Source organism: Meleagris gallopavo, chromosome 4 (assembly GCF_905368555.1).
Source record: "Meleagris gallopavo chromosome 4, MGAL_WU_HG_1.1, whole genome shotgun sequence".
Classification (NCBI taxonomy): domain Eukaryota; kingdom Metazoa; phylum Chordata; class Aves; order Galliformes; family Phasianidae; genus Meleagris; species Meleagris gallopavo.
The window spans coordinates 40,151,549-40,176,867 of record NC_139407.1 but is presented as its reverse complement, the minus strand read 5'-3'; the positions used below and the strand labels follow the sequence as shown (position 1 = coordinate 40,176,867).

Genomic DNA, 25,319 nt, shown 5'->3' with positions numbered 1-25,319 from the left:
TTTTTAATATTTCCCTATTTGTTATAATCTTACTTACAACATGATTCTATATGGCTGTAGTTTTTAATACCAGAGATCAGATAGAAGCAAATTTTTAGCTAGTTAATTAGGACTGGGTTTATGGAAAGAGTAGAAATATGGCAAGATTCTATAATGTAGAGAATCACAGAACTACAGAATTGTAGGAGCTGGGAAGGACCTCTAGAGATCAACAAGTTCAACCCCCCTGCAAAGCAGGGCCCCTACAGCAGGCTGTCCAGGAAGGCATCCATGTGTATCTTGAATATCTCCAGAGAAGGAAAATCCACAACCTCCCCGAGCAGCCTGTTCCAGTGCTATGTTCTGAATGTTGCCTTGTATTTTTCCTAAATATATATTGAAATAAAAATGGGAATTTGTTTTAAAATAAGTGTTGTATCTTTTTCTTGTAGTGCCTCACGCACGTGAATCGAGTGCCATGATATTTTTGAAAAATCACAAAATACGGAAATACCATCTTTATTTGCCACTAGAACAACATGTAAATAACAGCAGAAAAAAAATTAAAAACGCACACAAAATTCACATACGATGTTTCATTTTTTGATTATATTTATTACTTCTCTTCATCAGTGTTAGCAAGAACCATTTTACTGTTTCTCAAAATCCTAGTACTTTAAAGCTGAGAGCATCCAGAGCTGTAAAGTAGTTTGTTTGGGATGTTCTTTTGGCAACCTATGGAATGAAAAATAATAACTTTTCATCAGTATTTCTGTGATACGTAGTTGAAAGAAATTAGTATTTCTTTCTCTCCTATTTTCCTTAGTTAGATCGATTCAAGGAACCACCTGCATATGGACCTATGTGTGACATCCTCTGGTCAGATCCATTGGAGGACTTTGGAAATGAGAAGACTCAGGAACACTTCACTCACAACACAGTCAGGGGATGCTCGTACTTCTACAGGTGAACATTACTTCTTTGATTGTATGGGTTTCTGTGTATGATCTCGTTCTGGTTTGGTGATATGTTTGTTTGATGTTTGTGGCACTTCTTTGATAACTGGATTGAGAAGAGGGTGGGCAATTCTTTCTGCAGTCTTGCCTTGCTTTCTGATAACTTCATCTTTGGTTTATTTATCTTGCTTTTTCCCCACAACTGGGAAAACCTAAATGCCTTATTTTTATTCACCGAAGCCTGTGTGTTTAGCTTATTTTTGTTCTTGTAAGCTAGGAAATGAGTGTGAGCAGTTGTTTGTTTGTTTGTTTGTTTAAGTGTAGGTAACTGCATTTCTAGTTTGAAAACTAGAAATTTATTTTGATGCTGTTGTTCTGCAGGGTCAGTAAAAATAGATTTTTCCACACAGGCACTTTTATACCCCAGGTTTATCGAACTTCTGCTCACTTTTGGAATTAGTTCTTCTCACTGGACTTTGAACAGAATTGGTTAAATAGAACTTGCTAACGGTTGAAATGTAGGCCTATAATGTTCTTGCAGAAACATGTATGGACTTGGATGCAAAGGCATCTCTTAAACTCTTAATTAATCACTGAAGTTATTTCCATATATTTATGTGTTATTAAAATACAACAGTGAGAATATTTCTGAAAAGTAGCAGTAGTGTCGCACCTAAATAATAAAAATAGAAGCATATTGAAAACAAATCTGTGGGCTGATTTCAGACTTTTTAAAGAGTGTTCTCTTTCTGCTTCATAGTTATTCTCTAATTCTGTCCTTTAAGCATGGCTTTTTTGCCTCCCTACCAGCGTAAAGCATCAGAAGATTCTCTCCCATACACTGAAGAAGTGCCTTTCCTTAGGTGCTGGGGAGATGCCCTTCAGCAGCACCCAGGGAGACACAAACGAACAGCAGCTCCTTTTTCTCTTTTCTCAGTTCTGTCTGACTGGAAAGGCTGTGGCCTTTCTCCACTTCTAGTGGTAGGTTTCTTGGTTTCTAGAGTCCTGTGGCCATGAGGCAGAGGACACCCTGTAGGTGTGCTTGTGCTGGTGGTGAAGAATCTACCAGATGCTGCTTTTCTTCTTACTTTCCTTCTCTTTCCAGAATAGGAAGGTTCTGTGTTACCTTATGAAAGGTGGTGGTGATTACATTGTAAACCATGGGGATTTTGAGGAACTTTTCTCTGTTCTTTGTTGTTACTGTGATTCAGGCAAGCTTATAAGGAAAATAGGGCAGTGGAACTAGCAGAGCCAGGAGGGTGAGTGACAGAATGAGAAGTAAAGTGACATACAAGTCTTAAGTTTTCCAGAAGAGCTCAGCAGGAGTGAAAAATCCAGCTTTTTTAATTGTCTTAGAAAACTTAGAAAACCTCAACCAGAATGTAACTGATCCTGAACTCTTTAATAAAATGTCGAGAATTAATCAGTGGCTTCTACCAGTAACTGGGAGACAGAGGTGCTAAAATCAACCGTCTAGTTGATTTTTTTGACATCAACAGAAAGGTAAATGATGGTTTGACTTTGAAAAATTAGTCTTCCTAGTCCTTTCTTTGAGCTGCAATTGCTCCAGCATGGGATGGACTGAGAACAAAGCATTTGTGCTGCAGCCTGTGCTGTCAGCACACACCTTTTGTGGATAAGTAATACCACAGCCTCCAGATCAATACAGTCTGGAATGTGCTCAATTTGTGTGTTTGGTCTCATTATGAAAGAAGGTGTCAAACTGTTGCAAACAATTGATCTGGGAAGAAATGGGCTTATGACTCTGAGGGCTAAAATCATTCCTCTTCCTTTGAACAACACTGAACGCTGATGAATTCCTAGGAGTTCCAAGCACCATTCCTACAAACAATGAGTAATAGCAGTTTCCTTTCATGAACCTCTCTTAAAAAGGGTAGAAAGCCTTGTGGATATGCCTTGTGCTTAGATGCTGGTTTGTACTTTTATGGAACAACCTTTAGATTTTAGGGTTTTCCAGAGCTCTATTTCTCAAAATTACCATGAAATTCCTCAATAATATACATCAGTTTTTCTCCTGAAAATGTATTTCATAAACAGAAAAGTGCATATTCAGGAAAAGATGAAATATTTGCAAGATACCTACTTGTGAGATAATGTGGGGGTGGGGAGATGGAGCTGTATAATGACTCTAGCAAATGGCCAGCTTGGAGTCACCTTTGCCTGAGATTATATAAAAGCAAGTGTTACTCTTAAAAGAAGTATGTAATTGCTCTGAATTTCATTCATTGTTTACGAAATTGTAATTCCTGGGGGAAAAAAAAAAAAAAAAAACAACCTAAAAAACAAAAACAAACAAACAAACAAACACAAAAAAAATCTATTATAACAGGTGCATCATCCAGCTTTGCATGCCTTTTCTAGCTTCCTCCTGAGAAAAGAAGGATAGTTTCCACAGCAGCCAGCTAGGATGTAAAGAAGTGACTTAATTAGGCTGTCCTTCCTCAAGACTGTCTGTTGATAGAATGAACTTTAGTTTAATTTATCAAAGAATAAACAAATTTTAAGTTAAAAGATAGTTGTGGGCATTTTGTAGCAATGTCAGAAAGATTTCAGAGACACATGCCAGGAAAATGATTTCCAGATGATTAAGATCTCTTAATTGCAGGAAATATCTGTGATAAATAGTTTCTTTTTTATAAGGCCTGTTCATTATCATGGCAAATTCCAACTGACACTTGAAGTGTTTCTCTGGTTATTTCCTATAACAAAATGCTATGAGAAAGATGTGTTTAACAGTAAAACAGCCTTCCAGCTGTGTACATGCAACATTAACTGGGCTTTCCTGCTCAGGAGTGTATTAAATCTTCTCCACTCATCCAAAACTCATTTGAGAAATGTTGAGCCATTTGTATGAGCTAGATGTATGTGAGAAAGTATAAAGAATGCTGTTTATACTAGTCTGACAAGCTTTTCACTACATCTATTAGGTGATCACTCACAGCCTATTGAATTTCAAACTGATCAAACTTTTCTTCAAGAAATTTCCTTTTGTGTCACAATTCTTGAAATGAGTATGGATAGCACTATAAAATCTGTTCTGGAAATCACAGATGTAACCTATCATTTAGAGATATAAAGGAAAGTCAGCTCAATTTTCAAGAGTGCTACACATGAACATTTATTATCTTTTGCGTCCTACAGCATTTCACACTGTAGGTTGTCAAAATCTGTGGGTCCTGGGAAATAGCAGTAGCACAATGCCAGAGTGAACAAAGCTGTGATATTTAAGTAACGTTTTGGAAATTTGTGTAATTTCTCTGTTCCTTAAAGTAAACCAAGAGCAACAGTGATGAGATTTCATTTCCCTTTCCTGAAATTATTCCATCCTAACCAATAGAAAATAATATTTTATTCAGACAATGTTACAAACAAGGAAGTAGTTTTTCCTGTGGTGTTTTTTTTTTTTTTTTCCCCAGGTTTTTCAGATTTTCAGCTGATCCACCAATAAAGAAATCTACTTTGTTTATCAGATTATGTAGTTTTGCTTTGGATTTATGTCGTGTTTATTTCTGCTTAGCTGGTTGTACTGATCTTATTAATGACCCATAATACTTATTTCATGGACTTGTGGTACAGTAACTCTCAGGCTTTTTTGTGAGAAATGCATCTACCTTGCAAGACATGCTGCTAATTTGAGAATGGCTTCTTTCACTGAACAGAAAGCTTGAAGTCAGCTGGACCGTTTTCTCTCTCAGAAACATCCTAATCTAAGGAGAGACAGCCAGAAAGTGGTTTAGACAATGTTTGAGGTAGGAGGCAAAAAAGTGTCCTTTCTAAGCCACGCTTGGAGTGGAAGCATCATTATTCCCATAAGATTTATGAGATGAATGAAGAATTAAGATGTTTTTTCATCACATTTAGACAAACTTGCTATGTGTATACAAAGTCCTAACTGTGAAAACTGCAATTGGATCCATGCCCAGCTTGCTTGATTTCCATTGTGTCAGAGCTCTGATGAAGAACTTCAGGAGTCCAGATACACTGCTAGGGTAATTAACTGTGCCTTGTCATGATAGGGCTGCCTATCAGGAAAAAGCACGCATACAAGCATAGTGCTCACTTTCTGAAATCATTTGTGCATTAGACTTGGTTATTTAATGGATGTTAGCAAGAGCACAAGAGTAACATGGGCCTGGCCCACATCAGTGGATGGTCACAGAACTATAGCAAATACTGGGGAATTTTTTGCAGGCATTGTGCACAAGCTTCCTGGATTTTGCTAGTGAGCTTGTTAGTAGTAGTTAGGGAGTGCTAAGATTTGTAAGGTTGTCTGGCTGTTGTTACACTTTTTTTTAAAGCAACAAAAAGAGAAGGCAGAGATGTAGCAAAACAGTAGCAGAGTGGCTACCATTGGAAGAACTTCATTTGCTGGCCTTGGCAAAAATAAGGTGACTTGGCCTTAGAAATGCTCAGGGTAGGATAATAATTTCAGCCCTGTTACCACATTCCAGTGGTTTACTTCACACATAAGTTAGGTTCGTGACTAACAAGGACTCAATAAGTATGTGCTAAAAAGCTGTTGAAGATTGTAGTGTGTTTCACTATGCGGTGTGAGGCGTAGTTACATGCATGTGCTGGTGCAGTAGCATCATTTTAAACATTTTCACCACCTTTTCATTCTTCCATCTCGAAGGCCAGAAATTTTTTGTTGACTTCATTATACCTCCTCGGTTGTATTGGTGGAATTGCTCATGTGTACCATCAGATCTGGGAACAAGACCAATTTTAAAAAGAATTACTCTGTGGAGAAGATATGTACATAGGTCACTCTACCTCCTAAGATAGGAGGCGTTACATTTGGAGCTGCCCTTGTATTTATTGTTCTGATCTGCTGTGGCTCCCTGGTTTGTTTCTCAGTGAAGGCAGCATGATTAAGGGCAAGAGAAGATTGGCTGAAAGATTTACTGGGAACTGCTTAGGACAGTGAAGCAGCAAAAGCCTTTGGTGACTGAAGTAGAAGGTTGATGGGTTTTACTGAAAACTTTATACATGCATGTAATCTTCTTAGAAGAAATTTGAGTGCCCTCTTTTTAAGAATGTGTTTAAGCTCTTCACTAATGGCATCATGAAAGATATGTAGTTCAGTAAATTTTTTTGTCCCATTTTGCAGTGGAAGCTTAAGTCTACATCCAGGCCATGTGGTCATTAACTTTGAGTTTCTACCTATTTATCTTTTTCTCTATTATTTCCAAAGTTTCTTATGTTTGGCAAAGAATTGCCTTCTGAGTTGTTATCTTGTAATACTGCAAGAAAAGAAAATGTAAGCGGTGTTAAACTTTGTCATTGTTTTGTTAAAACTGGACATTTATTTATTTGGCTAAAAGCAGTATGTATCTGTGGGTTTTAGTGAGTATAAAAAGAAAGAAGCAAGATTATAATAATTAGGATGGGCCATTTTGTCATTATCACTTTAGAAAAAGTCATTCTTTTTCATACATTAAAAAAAGCTTTCATGATTAAGTACTGCATGAAAATAGCAATTTGTGGATGTATAAAATGATCAGGCCAAAGTTGATACTATGACAGTGCTCACCTGTCCAAGTTATGTCTATCCAGGTGCACATAAGAGGGCTAGAGATGGGTTAGACTGAAGATCAGAAAGGTTTTCGGACTGTTGTCCTGGTATGTCTGCTTCTCCAGCTTCTGAAAAGTCATGTGGAGGCGAACACAGGGGGAAGCAAGCCAAATGTCTTGGTTGGTTTTGTCATTTCCTCCTACCATTTAGAACATCAGTATGTGTAAATACCTTTTTTTTTTTTTTTGTGGTGGTTGTTTTTGTGACAAAAACATTTCAAAACATATTTAAAGCCTTGTTCTCAAATGTGTGTGAGTCATTTTCTGACCTGTCCATGTCACTTAGGTTGTTCAGTTCTATCTTTGCGTTTCCTTGAATCATAAATCTAGCTGAAGACAAGCTGCATTTGTCTGAAACCTTCAAATTATGTCTGCTAGGAAATGACCCATCAGTCCAGACAGGAGGTGGAGGTGGCTGGGCTCCTGGAGTGTAGGATGATGCACTCTTATTTGGGGAGTTCTAAAAGAGGCTGAGATGGAAGCTGTTATTTTTACATAGTTGCAGGTATTTTTGGTAGCTTTGAAGGACTTCCAGAAGAGTTTGTGCCTTCAAGATATCCTATAAATGCAAAACAAAGAATAACCATGCTCCCAACATGTCTGTGCCTGTTGTTTGAATGTGTTGGAATATTACTAGATGAAAAATAAACTTTATTCAAACAATAACATGCTATCAATTTTTGACATGGTCTGTTTTGGGGGTATATTTTAAGTCAAAACTTTCACTGACATCTGTTATTATGAATGTGCCTCTTTATGCATCTTTTGCACATGTGCATGTGATTTCTATGAGAAGGGCTGGATGTTCCTTGGCAAAATGCAAACCATGCAAGTGGAAATCACGGCGTATGGATGCTGATGAGCGTACTTGCATGGAATCCATTGTTTTCCTGCTATTGTTGGAAGATCAATGTAGAAATATCTACTCTTTTGGTTCATGTTAGCTAAGTATTGTTTCTGTTTCAAAACTGTGCAGAAGAAATCATTGATCATGCAAAAGATACCTCAGAACTAGTAAAATATTCATGAGACATTTTAGTGAAGAAGGAATGCTGAAGGGGGATATATCACAGTCACATACTCCATGGAGAATAACATCTCTAGTTTAGCAGTGGGATATTTTGTTTTCTCTGTGAGTCACTGCTCTTCTGTGATTCAGCATGACACATGAGGTGCAGGCAGAGCGGTAGGTTGTTCTGGAAAAGCCTGTTGCGTGGGGAGGGGGGGGGGTTCTGTTTGTTTGTTTTCCCTCTTGGCCAACTGTTTTATTTCTGGCTCATCTGAATTAAAGTCTGGGCTCTGCAAAGCAGGGCAAGGAGGAGAGTGTTTCTGGAAGGGTAGCACTCAAAAACAAGTTGAGAATTTGCTTACAAGATGACTGCTTTGATTAGAAATATTTTAAAATCTAGTGATTTTTATTATACAAATTTAGAAAAAAAAAAAAATCCAAGTGGAAATTTCTGTAAAAAACTTGTTTCTAGTAAGCTGTGACATAATCTTTGATTCTTTGGCCGTTTGCAGGGCTTGCTGCAACATCTTGTTCTCCAAGGCCCATAGCTTCAGGATTTCTGGTATTATACCTATGAATTTACTTCCCTACGTTACTGTGGGATACTTTTCTGTATTTACAAATTTGTGTTGAAGAATGTTTAAGATGAAATCACCTTTAGGCGGGAGCAAAACAAAGTGCTGATAGTTGAAGCCCTGTATTGTCAAAACCAGTACAGCATACGTAACATCTACATACAGCTGAAAACTTTGCTTCTCCCCAGCAGCCACTTCAGCAAGTAGCAAAAGAAAAAAAAAACCTTTGTGAGTTGCCTTGTGGCTACTTGTGAGGTAGTGTTTTGGTACTGAGATTGTTTTTTTCACTACAGTTGTCATGCTATTTACATAGAAGTAAATATGACAGTCAAATTTTCTTATGTCTGCATGGAGCACTACTTGGCCTCTTTGCCTTTTCTTGGTAATGGGCTGTGTAGAATCTGAAAAATAGCCAAATCCTGCTAATACAAGTCTATTTTCCTTGAATGTATGATGAATAAGATAATTAAGATATTAAAAAAAGGAAAAACTTTTCTACTTTGAAATGGAAAGAAGAACCTATCATGTCTATTTGGAAGCTTTTTTTTTTTTTTTTTTTTACCACTTTATTTAAGTGGTAAAAGTAGTTCTTAACGCTGCATGAAAAGAATACCTTGGAAAAAGATGTATTAAGCTAGACATTTTGAGCAGCCACACTAATAATGAACATAATCAACTGTCTATCAGATTTTTCGTTATAGACTCCAGTTTTCATTAGGTAATGTAAAAATTTCTAAACAAAATGCACCCTAAACCTACATGTAGTCACAATTAATTATGAAAAGAAAGGTATGCAAATTAGTTCTCATTTGACACTGGTTTGAATGGCAGCCCGTCAGCTTTTGAGGTGACTGCTGTTGCCAAAACTGTACCCCCATCTAATTTGGGATTTTAAGTTATTTTGTAATTCCAGTTTTTTTGGGTGATTCCAAATACCATACCTGAGAACATACACTAGGTAGGCTATGTTGATAACCAGCACTGTGCCCTTTGAGTGGGTTTGTAGACTTTAGCTGCAAAGAACATGTCAGCTTCAAAGTGTCCACGAGGGTTGGAAGTGAGCACTAAGATTTCCCTTGGATAAGCTGAAGAAAGATGAGGCATTAGATTTTGCATCATCATTTCTGAATTATCATCTCACTCATGTGCATTGGAATAAACTAATGGGGCTAATAAGTGGTTATAATTGGGCCTTGAGAGTGACCAAAGAGATCATGGATGGGACAGCAGGTCGTCTGCTTGGTTGAGACTTTTTAAAAACTTGGTCAGTACATTGAGCAAAAAGTTGTTCTTAAATATTTTTGGTAACTGTGTTACCGTGTGACTGTACTTTGTCCCTAAGGTACTGCGAAACAGTGGGTTCTCGCCAGGGTGTTTGATGGTACATGCAGCCCTGGAGCATTATAATAGAAACCTAGAATTGTTTGAGATGGAACGGACTCTTAAATGTCATCTAGTCCAACTCTCCTATAGTGAAGAGTAACATTGCTACTGCTAGATCAGGTTGCTCAGATCCCGTCCAGCCTCATCTTGAAAATCTTCAAGGATGGGGCATCTACCACCTCGCTGGGCAATCCTTACTGTAAAAAAACATTTTCTTTCTATCCAGTCTAAATCTCCCCTCTTTTAGTTTGAGACCATTTTCCCTTGTTCTTTTACCACAGACTCTGCTACAGGGTATGTCCCCTTCTTTCTTGCAGCTCCCCTTTAGATACTGAAAGGTCACTATCACAGCCTTCTCTTCTGAGAAGGGAACAGCCCCAGCTCTCTCTGCTCTTATAGGGAAGGTGTTCCATCCCTTGGATCATTTTTTGTGGTCCTCCTCTGGACCACAGGATCACTTCCCTCAACCTGCTGTGGTCATGCTTCTTTTGATGCAACCCAGGATTGGTTGGTTTTATGGGCTGCGAGAGCACATTGCTGGCTCATGTCCAGCTTGTCATCCACCAATGATGCTTGATTGTAAAGTACATGCAGAGATGCAGGGACGCTACAGGTTGGTTTGCAGTGTTTACAGGCATGCTGTGAGCCCGTTGAGTCATAGAACCAGCACACAAGTGATCGTAGAGATGCCTTTGTGTCTTCCCCGGCTCTTTGTATTTCCTTTTTTAAACTTTTCTGCCTGTTCTATTATTTGAACTACAGGAGTCATTGAATCAATACTGCAAAATAGCTTTGTGAATGGATGTTAATACAGAATCTGTTCTGCTTTTTCTTCAGCCATGAGATAAAATTTCAGAGCTGTTTTGTGAAGTTTACACCATTTGTCACTTGTTTTGATTTTTCTTTTGCTTCTTTAAGCAACAGTTTTGATTGTTGCTCTCCAGCTTGCCCAGCAATAGGAAGAGAGAGCTGTAGCATCTGTGAGCCTTATCCTGGGCCTCAAATCCAGGGAAACATCTGCTGGATGCATCTCTCAGTCACAGCCAAGGCTCTGCTGTGGGACAGACCACATTCAGAAGGCCTCCCATGAGACAGAAGGCTGTGCTTCTCCTTCAGGAGTTCTGGTAAAGGCAAGCTGGAAGAATGTCTGGCCTTCGTTACACAGACGTCTCATCTGCTGGTGCTGAAGGGGCATCAGTGATGTTAGGACAGCATACCAGCCCTTTCGTCTGGTTATTATAGGATTTTGTATTTTTTAGAGCATTAATTAAACAGAAGTTAGTGACAGGAGGTGGTAACACTTGCTTTATCCTCAGGTTTAATGTTTTAAATGCAACTTCCTTAAGCTGCTGTGAGAGTGAGGCCAGTACCATGCTGGAAGTCTGCCAATGAGGAAGGTGAAATTCAAAAGTGCCTTTCAGAAAGAGGACCACCAGGCAGAGGGATTTGGAGCAGGGCCGTCTGCTAACTCACGGGGTGCTCACTTTCCTGCCAGGATGAAGGATCACGACAGAGAAAGCAGTCAGCTTAATGATCTCTTAGTTTCAAGGGTGGGAAATAAATCTGCATAAAGCAAAACAAAATACATAGGATTGACTTGATGAGAGGAAAAAGAGAAGAGCCTCCACATCTGCCATCTGGTTAAACAGTCTTTCCCAGCCCTTGCATGCTTTTAAGGGGTCTGATAAGGTTTTGTCAGATCTGTGAAGAGTTGTTTTTATTCCACTGCTGCTTCACCTTTACACTCATAAATGCACATTCTTTATTGTGTTTTGCTCTTTCTTTTGTTGTCTTTTGACAGAGGAAGCCAGATCAGTTCTGCATTAACTTTCTAAGGATAGGTGTTGTTCTGCTTGCTGTCTTGAAGTGGTAGATGGCCTTCATGCTGGCTGTCTTTTAATACAGACTTGGAGAATCATCAATGGTTTGAAAGCAAGAAAACACCTGTTACAACAATGAACAGCTTGTTTTAGAAACTAGCAATATGGAGTAATTTCAAGTTCTGTTAACATGTATTTAGCTATCATTTTAAACTTTTCTCGAAAAAATGATTATTTTTCACTTGTACTGACAAAACTGCATACAGGTTGTGCTCTTCATTCTTGTTCAGTGTCTGTAACAGTAAGAATGGGTTTCATGATACAGAGGTGGTGGAGAAGGGCTCCGCCATTTGAAAGCAGCACTGTTCATGTGCAGGAAAATATCATGACAGAGGGATTTGCACCATTTTCATCTAATTATTTTGTCTTCATACAGTAGAATATGTCTTGTAAAAGTACATTCAGTGAGCATGCTTTGGAGGAGTTCAGAAGTCACACAGTTCATATTTTCAGTTGCTAAGGGGAAAGTTCTTGTTTATCAGAGATGTGACACTCATAAGATCACAAATGTAATTTGGAGACTGTTTTGCCTTTCTTCTTTGTTTCTCCTTCTCTCTCCTACCTTATTACTTAGTGTCCAAAAGCAGCCTGTGCTTACTGCAGTTAGGGGACAAGGTTTTCTGCTGCAAGCAACCATTGTATTGCTTTTTTTCTTGTTCTGAGCTCGTTGAATCTAAAAGTACAGTAGAAGAAACAACTTTCTGATTGGCTGCATTGTGGTTGTTATGTAATAAATTGCAGAATTCCACTGTTTTCACTCAGTGCAATTATGGGATGGGAGAAGAAAGTGCTGCTTATAGTGCTGTCTCTGATGAAATGTGCCAGCAAAGCAGGGCTTATTTCATGAATGATGCATATTGGATCATTTTTTGAAAGCTAGAGCTAAGTGTGGTGCTTCTGGTAATACCATAACAGATGCTATTATTTTCTTCCAACAGTTACCCTGCTGTGTGTGAATTCCTACAGCACAATAACTTGTTATCTATACTTCGAGCTCATGAAGCCCAGGATGCTGGGTAAGTGTGTGTGGAGAGGGCACCAGGCGAAACTATGCAGGGCAGGAAAGAATAACTGAGTGAGAGAGAACTGCAAAACTTAAGAGATCTTGCAATGTAAGATTACTTTTTATTAATGGTACAAAAGCATGCACTGGCATTAGAATGCGCAATCTTTCACATTGTTACTACCAAGCTACAGGACTTAATGAATCCTCATATATCCCAATTACATTTAGTGATTTTAAGTGACATAAAATGATCAGAAGTTATTTGGATGCCAAGTTTGGGAGGGGAAATCAGTTCAGCTTAGCAAAATAAATTTTACAAATGTGGCTGACACAGGCTGCCGTGATGCCCAGGAAGCAGTTTGGCTCATGAAGGCCAGAATTGTTCCCTCTCAAATTTTTCACATTTGTTGACCTGCTGGTCAAGAATATGTATACTTTACCATGAAAATTTGTTGAATGTACCATAGTTGAGAAGTTTTGGTGAAGAGTTGGTATCTGAATAAATACCTTTGGGTGTATTGCATAAATTAGTAATCTGTTTATTGTGTTTATTTGGAGGTAGAAACTTTACCCATCCTGAACAGTATAACAGATAAAGTAATGATATTGTAGGGTTTAGGTCGATATGTACTATGCATATAAAAAGCTATTCTGAATGCTTGAATTATCACATACTTAAAAATCTCAATGCAATTAAAAGCAAGCTATTTCTCTGCTAAAAGTAACTGGCATGAAATACCCAAGGGTAATGAAATTTCATTTTTATTCTATTGCTTTCCAATATAAGGTGAAATATAAAGTTTTATTGAAAGGATTGCACTGAGTCTCTGCAATGGTTTCAGTGCAGCTATCATGGACATTCTTTATTTTCTTGTAGCTTAAGACTAACAAGAAGTATTTGGTGTTGCTTGTGTCAAACTAAGACAAAAATACTGTTAGGTCAGTTAGCTTTCAGTTTCTTGTAGGTTTAATGCTTGGCTGATTATGTGTTGTTCTGTTGGTCCAGTAAGCCTTTTATTTTTCATAATACAGAAAGGTTAAGTAATGAAAACATGCAAGCACTAATAAGTTGGCTAATGGACACAACTAGATTAGATGTAGCACTGAAAATATCTGACCCTCTGGCTCCTCTTCCTTTCTCTACTGTCCACCTCCCCAGCCTTGCCATCACTTCCACATGCAGGAGTGTAAGCAGCCGGAGGCTTGGGGAGAAGATTGCCTTCTCTTCTGAAGTGAAGAGTGCTGGTGCTGGCCTTTAGTCAGTCCTGTGAAAGACCAAGTGCTGGAAGCGTCCCAGGGTGCCACGTGTGCAGGGACGGGCCACTAGCAAATTCATAATAAAAAAAGAACTTCTGCTGTGCTAAATTGCACTCAGAGTTGCATCTTTTGAATATGTGCATTCCTTGGTATCCTGAGTGGAAATAATGAATAAATCTGCAGGAATACTATTTTTTCTGTTTTTAAAAAAGCACATATATACATCTTCTGGCATTTATAAATGCCAGTGCAGTAATGTACTTGTTTTTTACACCGTATTTGGTCAGTGATAAGTGAGGTTTCAACAAGGGACAATTATTAATATCTTCTCTTTCCTTTAGGTATCGCATGTACAGGAAAAGCCAAACAACAGGCTTCCCTTCACTAATCACAATTTTTTCAGCACCAAACTATCTAGATGTATACAATAACAAAGGTAAGATTTAATTTCTATTGATATACAGTAGACTGTAATTCTTTGCTCAAATATATTACATTATTTTTCCCTTTCTCTCCTTTTTCTATTTATTAGTTCATGACCATTCAATTTACAACTTAATGCAAATTTAATTGAGTTTATTACAGGCAGATGTATGCCTCTGAATATAACTGTAGATTCTAACATGCCTTAGGATATTTCTGTATTTTGACTGCAAGTTATTAAGTAAATGTTATACAGGAAACAACACTAAAAACAGTTCTATTAACAAAGAGAAGTATTTTATGAAGTGCTGTTGTTGGTGTGTTTGGAGACCGGTGTTCAATGTAATTATTTTGGTCATTTTCTGCTCCCCAAGAAAATTAATGGGGTTTGTATATACAAACCTTCTAGCCAGCTAACAAACATTGACAGATCTTCAGTGGGTAAGGCTTGGAATACATATTGTCTGAGTTCCTTTATGTTTTGTTTATTAATCATTTGAAAGCAATTAGGTAGGAAATAAAATTCCATTAGCCAAAGAAAGGCTGTTGCACAAATAAGCAGTCATTGGTCACTCTATAAAGGCTCTGATGAATATGAGTGCTTGCAGCTTCTCTGAGTTTACTGCATCCCCTGAAATCTCTAATGAACTGGGAAAAAAACCAAACCTGTTTCTGAAAGTAAAGCATTCTAATAAACCTGTCCTCCAATATCTTTGAATGATCAGTAATGTCTACTTCCTCCCATTCCCAGTAAAGCTAACGTTATTTGTATGTGATAGTAAGAAAAAGATTTTTTTTTCCAATGGGAAAAGCAATTTCATTGCAGAGATCAGTCCTTGAACAGAGACATTTTTAATTTGGATGGTTGCCTACAAAAGCTTTTTTTTTGTTGTTTTTCTTTTTGCAAACTTGCAAAACAAAACTTCCTCAAGCGTCATTTTCTGTTATAAAACTTCTAATCTAAAAGCTACTATGCCATTCAATGTATGTACAGGGAGGAAATAATTCACTGTTGGGTAAGGAGTTTTGTTCATGTGTATTAACTTGTGGAAAAATTAAGAACATTCTACAAAATAACTATCTAAGTAGAGCTGTCAGTAGCTATTTTTGTAAAAGTAAATAATACAGCAACCCAAAAGAGCAGGATGAAACAAGGAATGTGTTAATTTTCTTGGCAGTAGCAATGGTCTTGGTGGAAAAGTGTGCTGTGAGTTGGCTGCTTTGGGCAGAGTGCAGTCTGATGACAGGTCTGTAGAAGTAGTGTGACATGAAGCGTTTGCCTCTTGCTTCATAATACATGAAGGCAGTTCCGTGCACATGGAGGTAGTGGGTTAGCAACATCAGATTTTGTCATGAAGGCAGACATTAATAAATGTATTATTTTATATTATTATTTTAGTAAAGATTTATAAAATTCAAAATCTTGATTTTTTGCAGCTCAAAGTTTGGGTGGTGAAAAAGAACTGCCCTTCTTTTATCTCTATTTTGAAGCAGAGTCATTTCACTTGTCTCCCACTGTGGAAACCTTAAGACTGGTGGAAAGTCCTTGCTGATAAAAGGTTCTGGGCCAGCTTCTGAGAGCTGATAACCATCTGTGGTCACGAATGACATTTCAATGGGTTGCTGAGTGTATCCAGTCTGAGTGAGGTCAGGTGAAATCACAGCAGTAGGAGAGCAGCACCAATGTGCCACTCCTTAATATGTCTTTTTTTTTAATTTAGAAGCTGACCTTTAGTGGATTTCTAATGCATTTCTGTTTAGTTTAACTGCCTCCTTTTCTCTCATTAGAAGCTCTGATGCATTATTTCATGTGACTGACTGCACTGGCTCTTGGCTTTTAAAGCACATCATGCATACTTTTTCATGCTGCATTACTCATGCACGTTCATCTCGATAGCATTTGGGCATTTGCTTCCCTGCTCAAGAAAGGAAAAACTCTGTCATTCTGAAGCAGCCCCCCCCGAAAAAAAAGAAGAAGCCACTTGTTGACATGCTTGATGTGCAGTAGATAGAAAGAATGCAGAACTTCTGGCTGGCTAATTTCAGGAGGTGAAGGAGGACACCTCCGCACAGAGGTGTTGCAGAGTAGTTGCTCAAGCTGACTCATTGTGCATCAGTGCGAAACCTGATTGATTTTTAAACCAAACCATTGAGTTTTCAGTTACTGTCAGCCTTTGGAAAGGCAGCTACACTCCTACTGGTGCCTTCCATTTCTAATATAGGTTCTTAATATGCTTCTGGTTGAAACTTAGTTAGCAGAGTCACCTTGCATAAATTCATAGCAGTCTCCATCTCCTACAGGCACAAATGCTGTAGGATTTGTTTTTGGTTTTTTTTTTTGTTTGTTTGTTTTTTGTTCATAATAATGTTGCTTTTTAAAAAACATTTTTTTTAATAAAAGGAAAGTAAAAGCTACAAGGGGCTAGGAATTCTCATTTTGTATCCTTGGCTAATAGTTCTTATATCCCTTTAAGCAACTATTCTTTCTTGTATATCTTCAGAGCACTTCACCAGGACTAGGCTTGGCTGCTAGCTTTAAGAGTTTATTCAGTCCCAGCTGGAGATCACCAGAATCAGATACTCACACAAAGGGCAGATAGGGAACACTCCTAGAGCAAATGGAAATTCAACAGGAGTAGCTGTAGACAAGATACCCAAAGAAAACCACATTCAGCATATCTGCTGCTAGTAGTGCTGTTATGGACCCTTGACATATGCTGTCACTGTTCTGATCAGCCATGGGAATCTCTTTTGGCTGGAACCCCTGGATTCTGTCCTGGGAGGGAGTTCTCTGCATCTTTCTGATTACGAGCCATGGCGTCTTGAAATCTGTGTGAATTGATCAGCCATCAAGTGGCTCTTGGTTCTGTCACAGCCCCAGCCCACACACATGCATGACTTCAAGTGCCAAAGTTAGGTTTTTCAAGGAATTACAGTCAGGGGTCCCAAATTTTTGTAGTTATTGGAGTCAGAGTTGTAGTTAATGGAGGCAGAGAGATGCTTTCAGAGTATTCCAAGACTCAGAAACTACCTAGATGTAAGAAGCTTAGTGTCTCCTTCCTCTTTATTGTTATTAATGCCTTCCATATTTATTATAATGAAGAACATTGGCAAAGGCAAAGAATTCATGCATATGTTTTTGGCAACTTCTGAGTTTCTGTTCAGTATTTCATAACTGTCCCAAACCTTTATGCACTCCTATTATTAGAAGGCATAAAAAAAAAGATTCTGTAAGTTAATTAATAAAACTTTTTATGAGGAATACTGGTACACTGGTGGTATTCTAAGAGATATTCTTGGAGAAGATTAAAAATCCTCCTGATTTTCATTATAATTGATTATAATAGTTACCTGTGGCTTCAAGACGAAGGCTGTCCAGATCAAGAAACTGAAATTTACCTCTTGATTCTAGAATGCCCATCACCAGGAGAAATTCTCTGTAGCAACAGTAAGAGGTTGCCAAAAAGCACTGCATTGTTTGACCTGTTGGCCTTGTACAGTGTTTAAACATTCATTCCCACATTTCAATTTTTAATAGCTCATACTGCCTTAATTAGGACTTGCTTTAATGCTGTTTGTGCCACAACAACAACAAAGATTTTACAGAAGATCTACAGAGGCATGCAATTTATTTGTTAATTATTGTCAATACTTAATATTTTAGTCTCTGGCTGTCACTTTGGTGTCATGCATGCATGTGCATGCTTTTTGGCTGAATGAACAATTTTAACTAGCTGCCTAAAGACAGACTATTCTGAAAATTTTTAAAAGAGTAGGTTTCATAGTGATGAGATAACCACTAGAGAATCCAAAGTTACTGAAGAAAATAATACATCTCTTCCAACATTTTTCAAAGTACATGTGCTGCTGCTGAAAGGAAAAGCAGATGATGGAAAGAAACGAAGGAAATATGCAGTGGATAGGAGTGTTAGGAATACTAGAAAAATCAAGACCAGATGTACATTGATGTGCTTGTTAACAAATCAGATAAGTAACATATCAGTCAAGTGTGTATAAAGCATCAGCACGTGGTATACTGTAGATAGATTTTAAGAAATATACCTGATGCAGATTGGCCTGATAGAAAATTATTTTCACGTTGGAAAAAGGCAGAATAATGTACCTGGAAGGCAAAAAATGATCTTTCAGAAATAATACCCCATCATGCAAAGGGGATGCTGTGCAACCTTCTGTTTGCCCCATCAGTTCTCTTGAATGCTCTATCACTGCTTTTCTGATGAGGCCTTCTCAAGGAAACAAAAGCTTCTAAAGAGAAGCTCTTGGAATATTTAGGCCATGTCTTTGCCAGTGCAGAGATGTTTGGTGCTATATCTTTTGAAGATACAATTGTACATGTCAAATGAAATTCTTCAGAATTTCCAACCGCAATTAGCCCTACTTCATTATTGTATTATTTACTTCAGTATCCTGCGCTGTGAGTCGTTTTTTCCTTTGAAAATGTTTAAACTCCATAAGCATTTCACTGGCCCTTATCCCTGACCTGTCTCAGGCAGCAAACGCTGTGGTTACTTAGCAACTCTGCTGAAGGAGAAAGTACTGCTCCCAGTTGCACAGTTAATGCTGAAGTTAATTTGGCATCAAGTCAGAAATTGAAATTCTCTGTTTAATGTGGAGAAGTTGAGAGATCTTTCGCTACTTTTCTAAGTGCAGGATGAGAATTCTGAAAAAAAAAAAAAAACACAAGAAAATTAGTTAATTTATTTGTTGAAATTACCTTGTGGTTGTTTACCTAAAATAAATGCAGTTTATTCTGGGCTGGTTTTCTACCATGCTCAATTGTCTTCCTCTGACAAACAGGTTTTCAATTACTTTGCACTGAAAAAATATTCAGCAGTACTTGAAGCAGGTTGTATGATGTGTTTGAGTACGTGAACAATAGGGCAACAGTTTAATGTTGTGCACTTTGCCTAAGGCCTTAATTCAGCTCCCAATATACAGGCTTTTCAAGTGCCGTTTTTTATGTCAGAGGGATCTGTGGTATCCACTCAGCTCTGACAGGTATGACACAGGACATGGGGGTGACTGAGGCTCCTCTATAACAGTCTCAGGTAGCATCAGTGCTTGTGCTTTATCCTGACGAGATAGAAAAGCTGTCTCCATTCTAAGCCGAAGGAAGAAGGTTTTTCACTTGCGTGTTCATCACCACCCATATTTCCAGCTGTAGGTACTGATGTTAAATGCTTAAAATAAACAGTACGAATTCCCATTGCCTGCTGCATTAGTCTTTCATTTCATTCTAATGCGATTTCAGCATCCAATATCTCAGTTTACAGGCACTGGAAAGAGGTATAATGTCATTTAGGGTATCTGCACATCTTCACTTTACATTGGCTTCTAAAACTCATTTACAGCTGTGAATACCAAAATGAAGTTAAAACGTGTGTGACTGTTTAGGAATAAGAAAATAAGATTCTTGCTCTTCTTGGTGATTATGGACTATGAAACTGCAACCAGTGGCTTGTTCTGCTAGTGTCTTGAGTATAGCTTTGGAATGAGAAGTATAGGGGCTGCATAACAAGCATCTGAAGTTCGAAATAAATGTTTGAGAGAGCCAGATTTTGCTCAGGGATGCATCCCACTTTGTTCCATTTCCTCAACCAGCAACCATGTGGCCTATAGTCATATAATCTTCAAAAGATTCCTGCTCCATCAGGGCTGTTGAGGTTTTCTGTAGCTACTTATGCATCAGAGTAATGTAAAGTTGAGAATGAAGTGGAGATGAAACCCCCAAACCTTTTCTGAGCCAACAAAGGAAGAACAGATCTGTGAGCAGACAGAAAAAGCAAGGGGCCAGCAAAGCTCAGGAAAGCAGCAATTTCTTCTCAATCCAGCTGAAGTTTTCTCCCTCTGACTACTAAGCAAGAGCTGATCTGTTTAAGAGCATCATATTAGATAGTAAAATATTTGATGTACATTACATCTGTAAATTAAAGATTGTAAATTACAAATTCAGAAAAGTATTTGTGGCACTAGTAACTATCTTGCCTTATTTTAATCTTTTAAGAATAGAGGTATTTGAGAACATTTCCATCTTTGTTATTTTGCTACTCTATTGTACAGAGTTTTTTTTTTCCTTCAAGTGACTCTTGAAGTCATTTGTGAGGAAACCGTACCTTTACTTATGGAAGAGAATTGTTTTTAAAATCCTGTTCTTAAAAATTGCTTTTCGAAGATGTTTAGGTATATAAATTAATAAAGTGATGCAAAAATATTTTTTGTACAGTAATCTCAAAGTAAATTGTCTTCCTACAAAAGAAGCCAAACAAAAAAGCCAACCTTGAAACCATACAACTTCATTTTTGCCAACTGTCTTGTTTAGGACGCAGTCTTTTTTAGAGGTTAGCTTAAATAAATAAGTAGTTCTGTAAAAGATCCATCTTCCACATAACTTAGAAGAAATTTGATGGTAAACTGGAGAAATAGCAGGAAGGGAAACTTACTTTCTTCAACTTACTAAAATGAATCAGTTGAAGTTTTAGTCCCCCTCAATGAATCTTCACATCCATTAAGTTTGTGTGGTTTTGATTCATTTTTACTGCAAAGCCACAAGCTATTTATTTTTATTATGCAATTGTTTCACTGTAATAGAAGAAGAATGAAGTCTGATGTGTCCTCGGTAATTTAAGCAAAAAAGTGAAGGAAATATTAAGAGCATTCGCACTAGTTCTCTCATTTTTGCTAATAGCAGGATTAGGCCATTTTTACTGAAAAGCAGAATGACTGCCAATAGAAGGGGCAAGGGTCAAATGTGCTTTATTTAAATTAAGGGTGTCTAGCTGGCAGAAGATATAAATGTTAGCAATCTGTTTTCAGTGTGCACCAGCAAGCAGGCTTCAGAAATTCCCAGGTCACTTCCAGACTGTCAGCAGCAGCAAAACGGAAGGCCTTTAGCAACAACGTTATGCATTAAAAATAATAAAAGATTTCAAAAAGTTCTGATTGAAACACTTCAGTCAGTGGAAACAGGTGAATAATTGGAGTTAATTGTTCATCTCTTCCAGTCCATGTGTGAAATACTGCATTCCCCATGTTTTTTGACATATTGAAGTCATGCAACTTCATTGCCAGCACTGGCTGTTAAGTAATAACCAGTCACTGGAACTGTGTTCCTCCTAGGGAAGTATTAATTAAAAATACAGTTGGAAAAGGGAAGACCAAATATGATATGCTTTCTAGTCTGTGTCTTTGACGTGCTACATTTCTGACGTACTTTTGATTCTTGCTGTTTCATCATTTACGATGGTATTATCATCTATGTTTCTTGCTTTCTTTGTAAGCTTCAACAGTATTTCCTTAGTGCCATGTTGATGAAAACTCTCATCTGCAGTCTTCTGTATCTGTATTCTTTAAAAACTTTAATTTCTTTCTGTTGGAGATAGTTATGAGTCCCTATTTTTTTTAGGTGGTCATCTCAAAATTGCCTTTTTCTCCATAAACAAAGAAATATTTGTTCTTCTATTTCATAAATGGCTCCATACATCATAAATACGCACATGTGCAAAATAAATATATTTGCATAATTCTAGAAATTACTAACTTTAAGAAATATATTCTGTAAATTAAAGTATACACTAATTAGGTTAGAGATACTGTTACCAAATTGAGTCTTCAACTACATTATTAAGATGCTATGAGAAGATTATTTAAGATCTTTGCAAGAAGGCAGGTAAAAGAGTTGGGGGGGACAGGGGGTAGGGTGGAGAAGGAAAGGATTAAATTGCTTTACTGTTTCCCAAGGTGAGGCATATAGGTCATAAAGTGAACAATAGAAATTCAGCACTTGTTTTTTCTTCCATCCCCACTCAGTGTTCTTCCATGTGGTCTCAGTAAATTACCAGAGGTTTGAGTCATCTACAGCACTGTAGTAATTACTTAAGGCTATAAAAATTTTAAAATTGCATAAAAGTCTAGATTTGCTGTTGTAACAGTATTAGCATAACATTGGGCAAACTTAATGCTTTAGTAAACGAGTTTTGATAAAGGCAGTTATCTAGGTTTATGTTAGACTTCATTTTATGTCATCTTTTGCATTTTCAACATTATTACTTTATGCCTCCCTAGACAAATTGATGTTGCCCCTGAGAGAATTGATATTCTCTCCTGCCTACACTCTTGGTGCTCTTGGCAATACCCAAGCAATATTCATCCTTTCCCTTTTCATTTGACTTTCATCTGCACTGGGCTGGAGTACAGCATGATCTTTTCTAGAAATAAATAGCTGTTTCTTACTGATGCATTTTGCAGTGCTTTCATTTACTTTGTTCTGAGTATTGGAAAAATAAGTTGAAGTCATTCAGATCCTGTTTCAGATAGAAACCTGAAGCCATTAACACAAGATAGCACTGACAAGGTGCTTTAGAAGTCTTCTGGCTATAGCATAAATATCTATATTTCTGCATGCTAGCAGATGTAGTCTTTTTCTATTAAAGACTCTTGACAAGAATGATACGAATTTTAAATGGAACAAGACAAAATACTATTACTGTGCATTCCTACAGTCTCTTGTTCATAGGGATTAAGTAATGTGAGAAGAAAGTATGATCTGTTGTATCTTATCATCAATGAAATATGTTGAAAGTGTTTCACTGAAAAAGTAGCATTCAAAATATGACTGATAAAAGTTTTTATTTATTATCTCCTAAGTGTGATTGTGAGAAGCTCAGATAACTATGTAGAAGGAACACTGGGTGGGTAGTCTCCGTTATTCTTTTCTGGGAGCCAATGCTAGAGCCTATGTTTATGTGTACTCAAAAAGTTATTATTTCACTTAGCGACACATCTTAGTACTAGCAGATGACACCACTTCCAGACTGGAAATGGCTTGTGACTTCTATGAGGTTATATCCTGTCATAACTAGCAGTCGAGTGCTGCTTATGCGGTGTCAAGTGGTTGAAAGCTGGTCTTGCAGCCCTGAAGGCTATGAATACTACCAGTGTTACTGGTCTGAGAGTGAGTTATTGATGTAGCTGACATCTTTTGTCTCTTTCTCTTGTTTTAGCTGCAGTATTGAAATATGAGAACAACGTTATGAATATCAGGCAGTTCAACTGCTCCCCTCATCCTTACTGGCTTCCAAATTTCATGGATGTGTTTACCTGGTCCTTGCCATTTGTGGGTGAGAAGGGTGCGTAAATTTTCTTTGTTCATATGTTCTTAGAAACTGTAGAATGGTTTGTTAGTCACTGTGCATGTGCCATAGTCTATTTGAAATGATAAGAATAATTTGAAGATGGATGAATTGCTTTCAAAGACAAATTTGAAGAAACAGGCCACAGGGACAGGCAATTACCAAAGGTTAGCCACACTTCTCCTGTTTGTTTTTTCTTGCTTGTAATTTCCACTTTTTTCAGGCTATGATGCCACTGTATCTGCAGTAGAAATGGATTTTATAATGCTGCAGGCTAGAGGCGAATTCATTGAATAAATTTTTTACTTTATAAGCTGTTGCTTTATAAGTTCTTGGGAATTCTCTTGAATATTGTTCTCTGCTTGAAGGACATCATGTCAGACTTTACTACATTATGGTTACAGCTTTATCCAGCTGACCTGCCATGATAAGGTGATAGAGTTGCTTTTTCACCAGTAAATACAGAGCTGGTGATGCTAAGACCCACTCTGGTTTATTGTTCCTTGATAGCAGAGAAGGAAGCACATGAAGGAAAATGTGCCTCTAAGCCCCATCTCCACCCAGAGTGTATGGTGCCTCGTTGGCGAGAAGACTCACCCTAAAATGTAGCTCATGAGTTACTGAAACATGATGCTCCAGATCTTGCCTGAAGACAACTTCATGCTGTGAATGGCAAGCACACAAAGGGCACAAAAAAAAAGCTTTAGTCTAACGTATTAAATGAATACATAATGCAAACTGCTTAAACCCAAGTCATTTTATTCAGGGCCTGAGATGAGGCTTGCTTTGATCCATCCATTATAGTACATTGCTGCAATAGCAATTACTGCCAGAAAACTATAATAAACTCATAAAAGCTGCTTGGAGAAACAGTTCCCTCTTAATAGGCAACTGAAAATACAGCCAGCTGTGGCTCTTACCTGCAGACATGACCAGCTTTGTTTGCAGCCACTCCTTTGTACTAGAAAAGCTGCCACTGACATGGCTGAGGTCTCTGTGAACAGAACAGATAGACAATAAAATGAGGATTAACAGAAAATAGACAGCTGTTTCCACTAATGGAGACATTACATAATCCGTGCTGATGCGTGTTTCAGAGTTTTGTGAGGCAGATAAAATGCTTTCATTTTGTTTGACCATAAATTCAGACACACTCTGCTCTGATGATGAGTCTGTTCTGCATATACATGGCAGTTCTGTAGGATGCTCTGTCAGACCATTTCCCAGAGGTCTGTTATTGACATTCCCATAGATGAAACCCTGGGACTGTGGAATGCGCAGTTAAGATTGAGTGAGATCCTGAGAACACATCCACTCTTTTGTCTTTTTAATTTGTTGTCCGTCGTATCTTCTCATGCGCTCACTGCTACCAATTGCTTGCAAACTTTGAAGCCCAAGGAAGAGGAGGTAAAATTAGTGTTTCCCCTTTCTGCAAAACAAAACTCAATGAGTGTAAGAATTGATGTTCTATACAGCTTTTTAATTCTCTTCTTTTATAGATTTTTTTATTCCTCAAAGGCCAACAAAGGTAGGAAGCAGTTAGTTACATTTGCAATTATTAGTGTGGAAAGTCTTTCCACTAATATTGTCAAACAAAAAAATATTAAATCCTGCACTAATTTAGGAAAAAAAAATAGCTTTGCTCCACCCTTCTTATGTTTCAAAAAACATCAAAGTTGTCACAGAAGAAAATTTTAATAACCATTTGATTCAAAAATTTATACTTTCAGTCTGTGTAGCTGGTGCAAGGCTAGCTGTGCCTGGTAACCATTTTAATGATGCTTACTACATGTAGATGTAGTGGAGTTTTTATCAGTCTGCTAATTATTTCACATTTTACCTCATAACTTCAGCTTTTTTGATCTCTAAATCCCACTTACTTGGCTGTGACTTTTTTTGTGGGGATTTTGGCTGTTCTCTGTGTGCTCTCAGGTCAGTGCCTCACTCTTGCCATTTCTCAAAAGGGCTGAGTTTACAGGTGGTCTGAGGCTGGCCCCTCCATGCCTGAGTTGTAAAGCAAACAAGCTGAACATATTCTGAATTTACCAACGACATTTTCGTGCTACTTGTCCTGGGTTTTAAGGGATGGTGCTCCTTTATAGGGTTA

The 25,319-nt window shown here is 37.8% G+C and overlaps 1 protein-coding gene across 1 annotated transcript in view; it reads left to right on the top strand.

The window, feature by feature from the left end:
* PPP3CA (protein phosphatase 3 catalytic subunit alpha) overlaps window positions 1-25,319 on the top strand; it is a 190,001-nt gene that overhangs the window by 144,431 nt on the left and 20,251 nt on the right. The window contains exons 6-9 of the mRNA XM_085222969.1: window positions 806-945; window positions 12,316-12,393; window positions 13,982-14,076; window positions 23,084-23,209. Coding sequence (XP_085079095.1) covers window positions 806-945; window positions 12,316-12,393; window positions 13,982-14,076; window positions 23,084-23,209 — 439 coding nt within the window. The remainder of the gene's footprint in view (window positions 1-805; window positions 946-12,315; window positions 12,394-13,981; window positions 14,077-23,083; window positions 23,210-25,319) is intronic.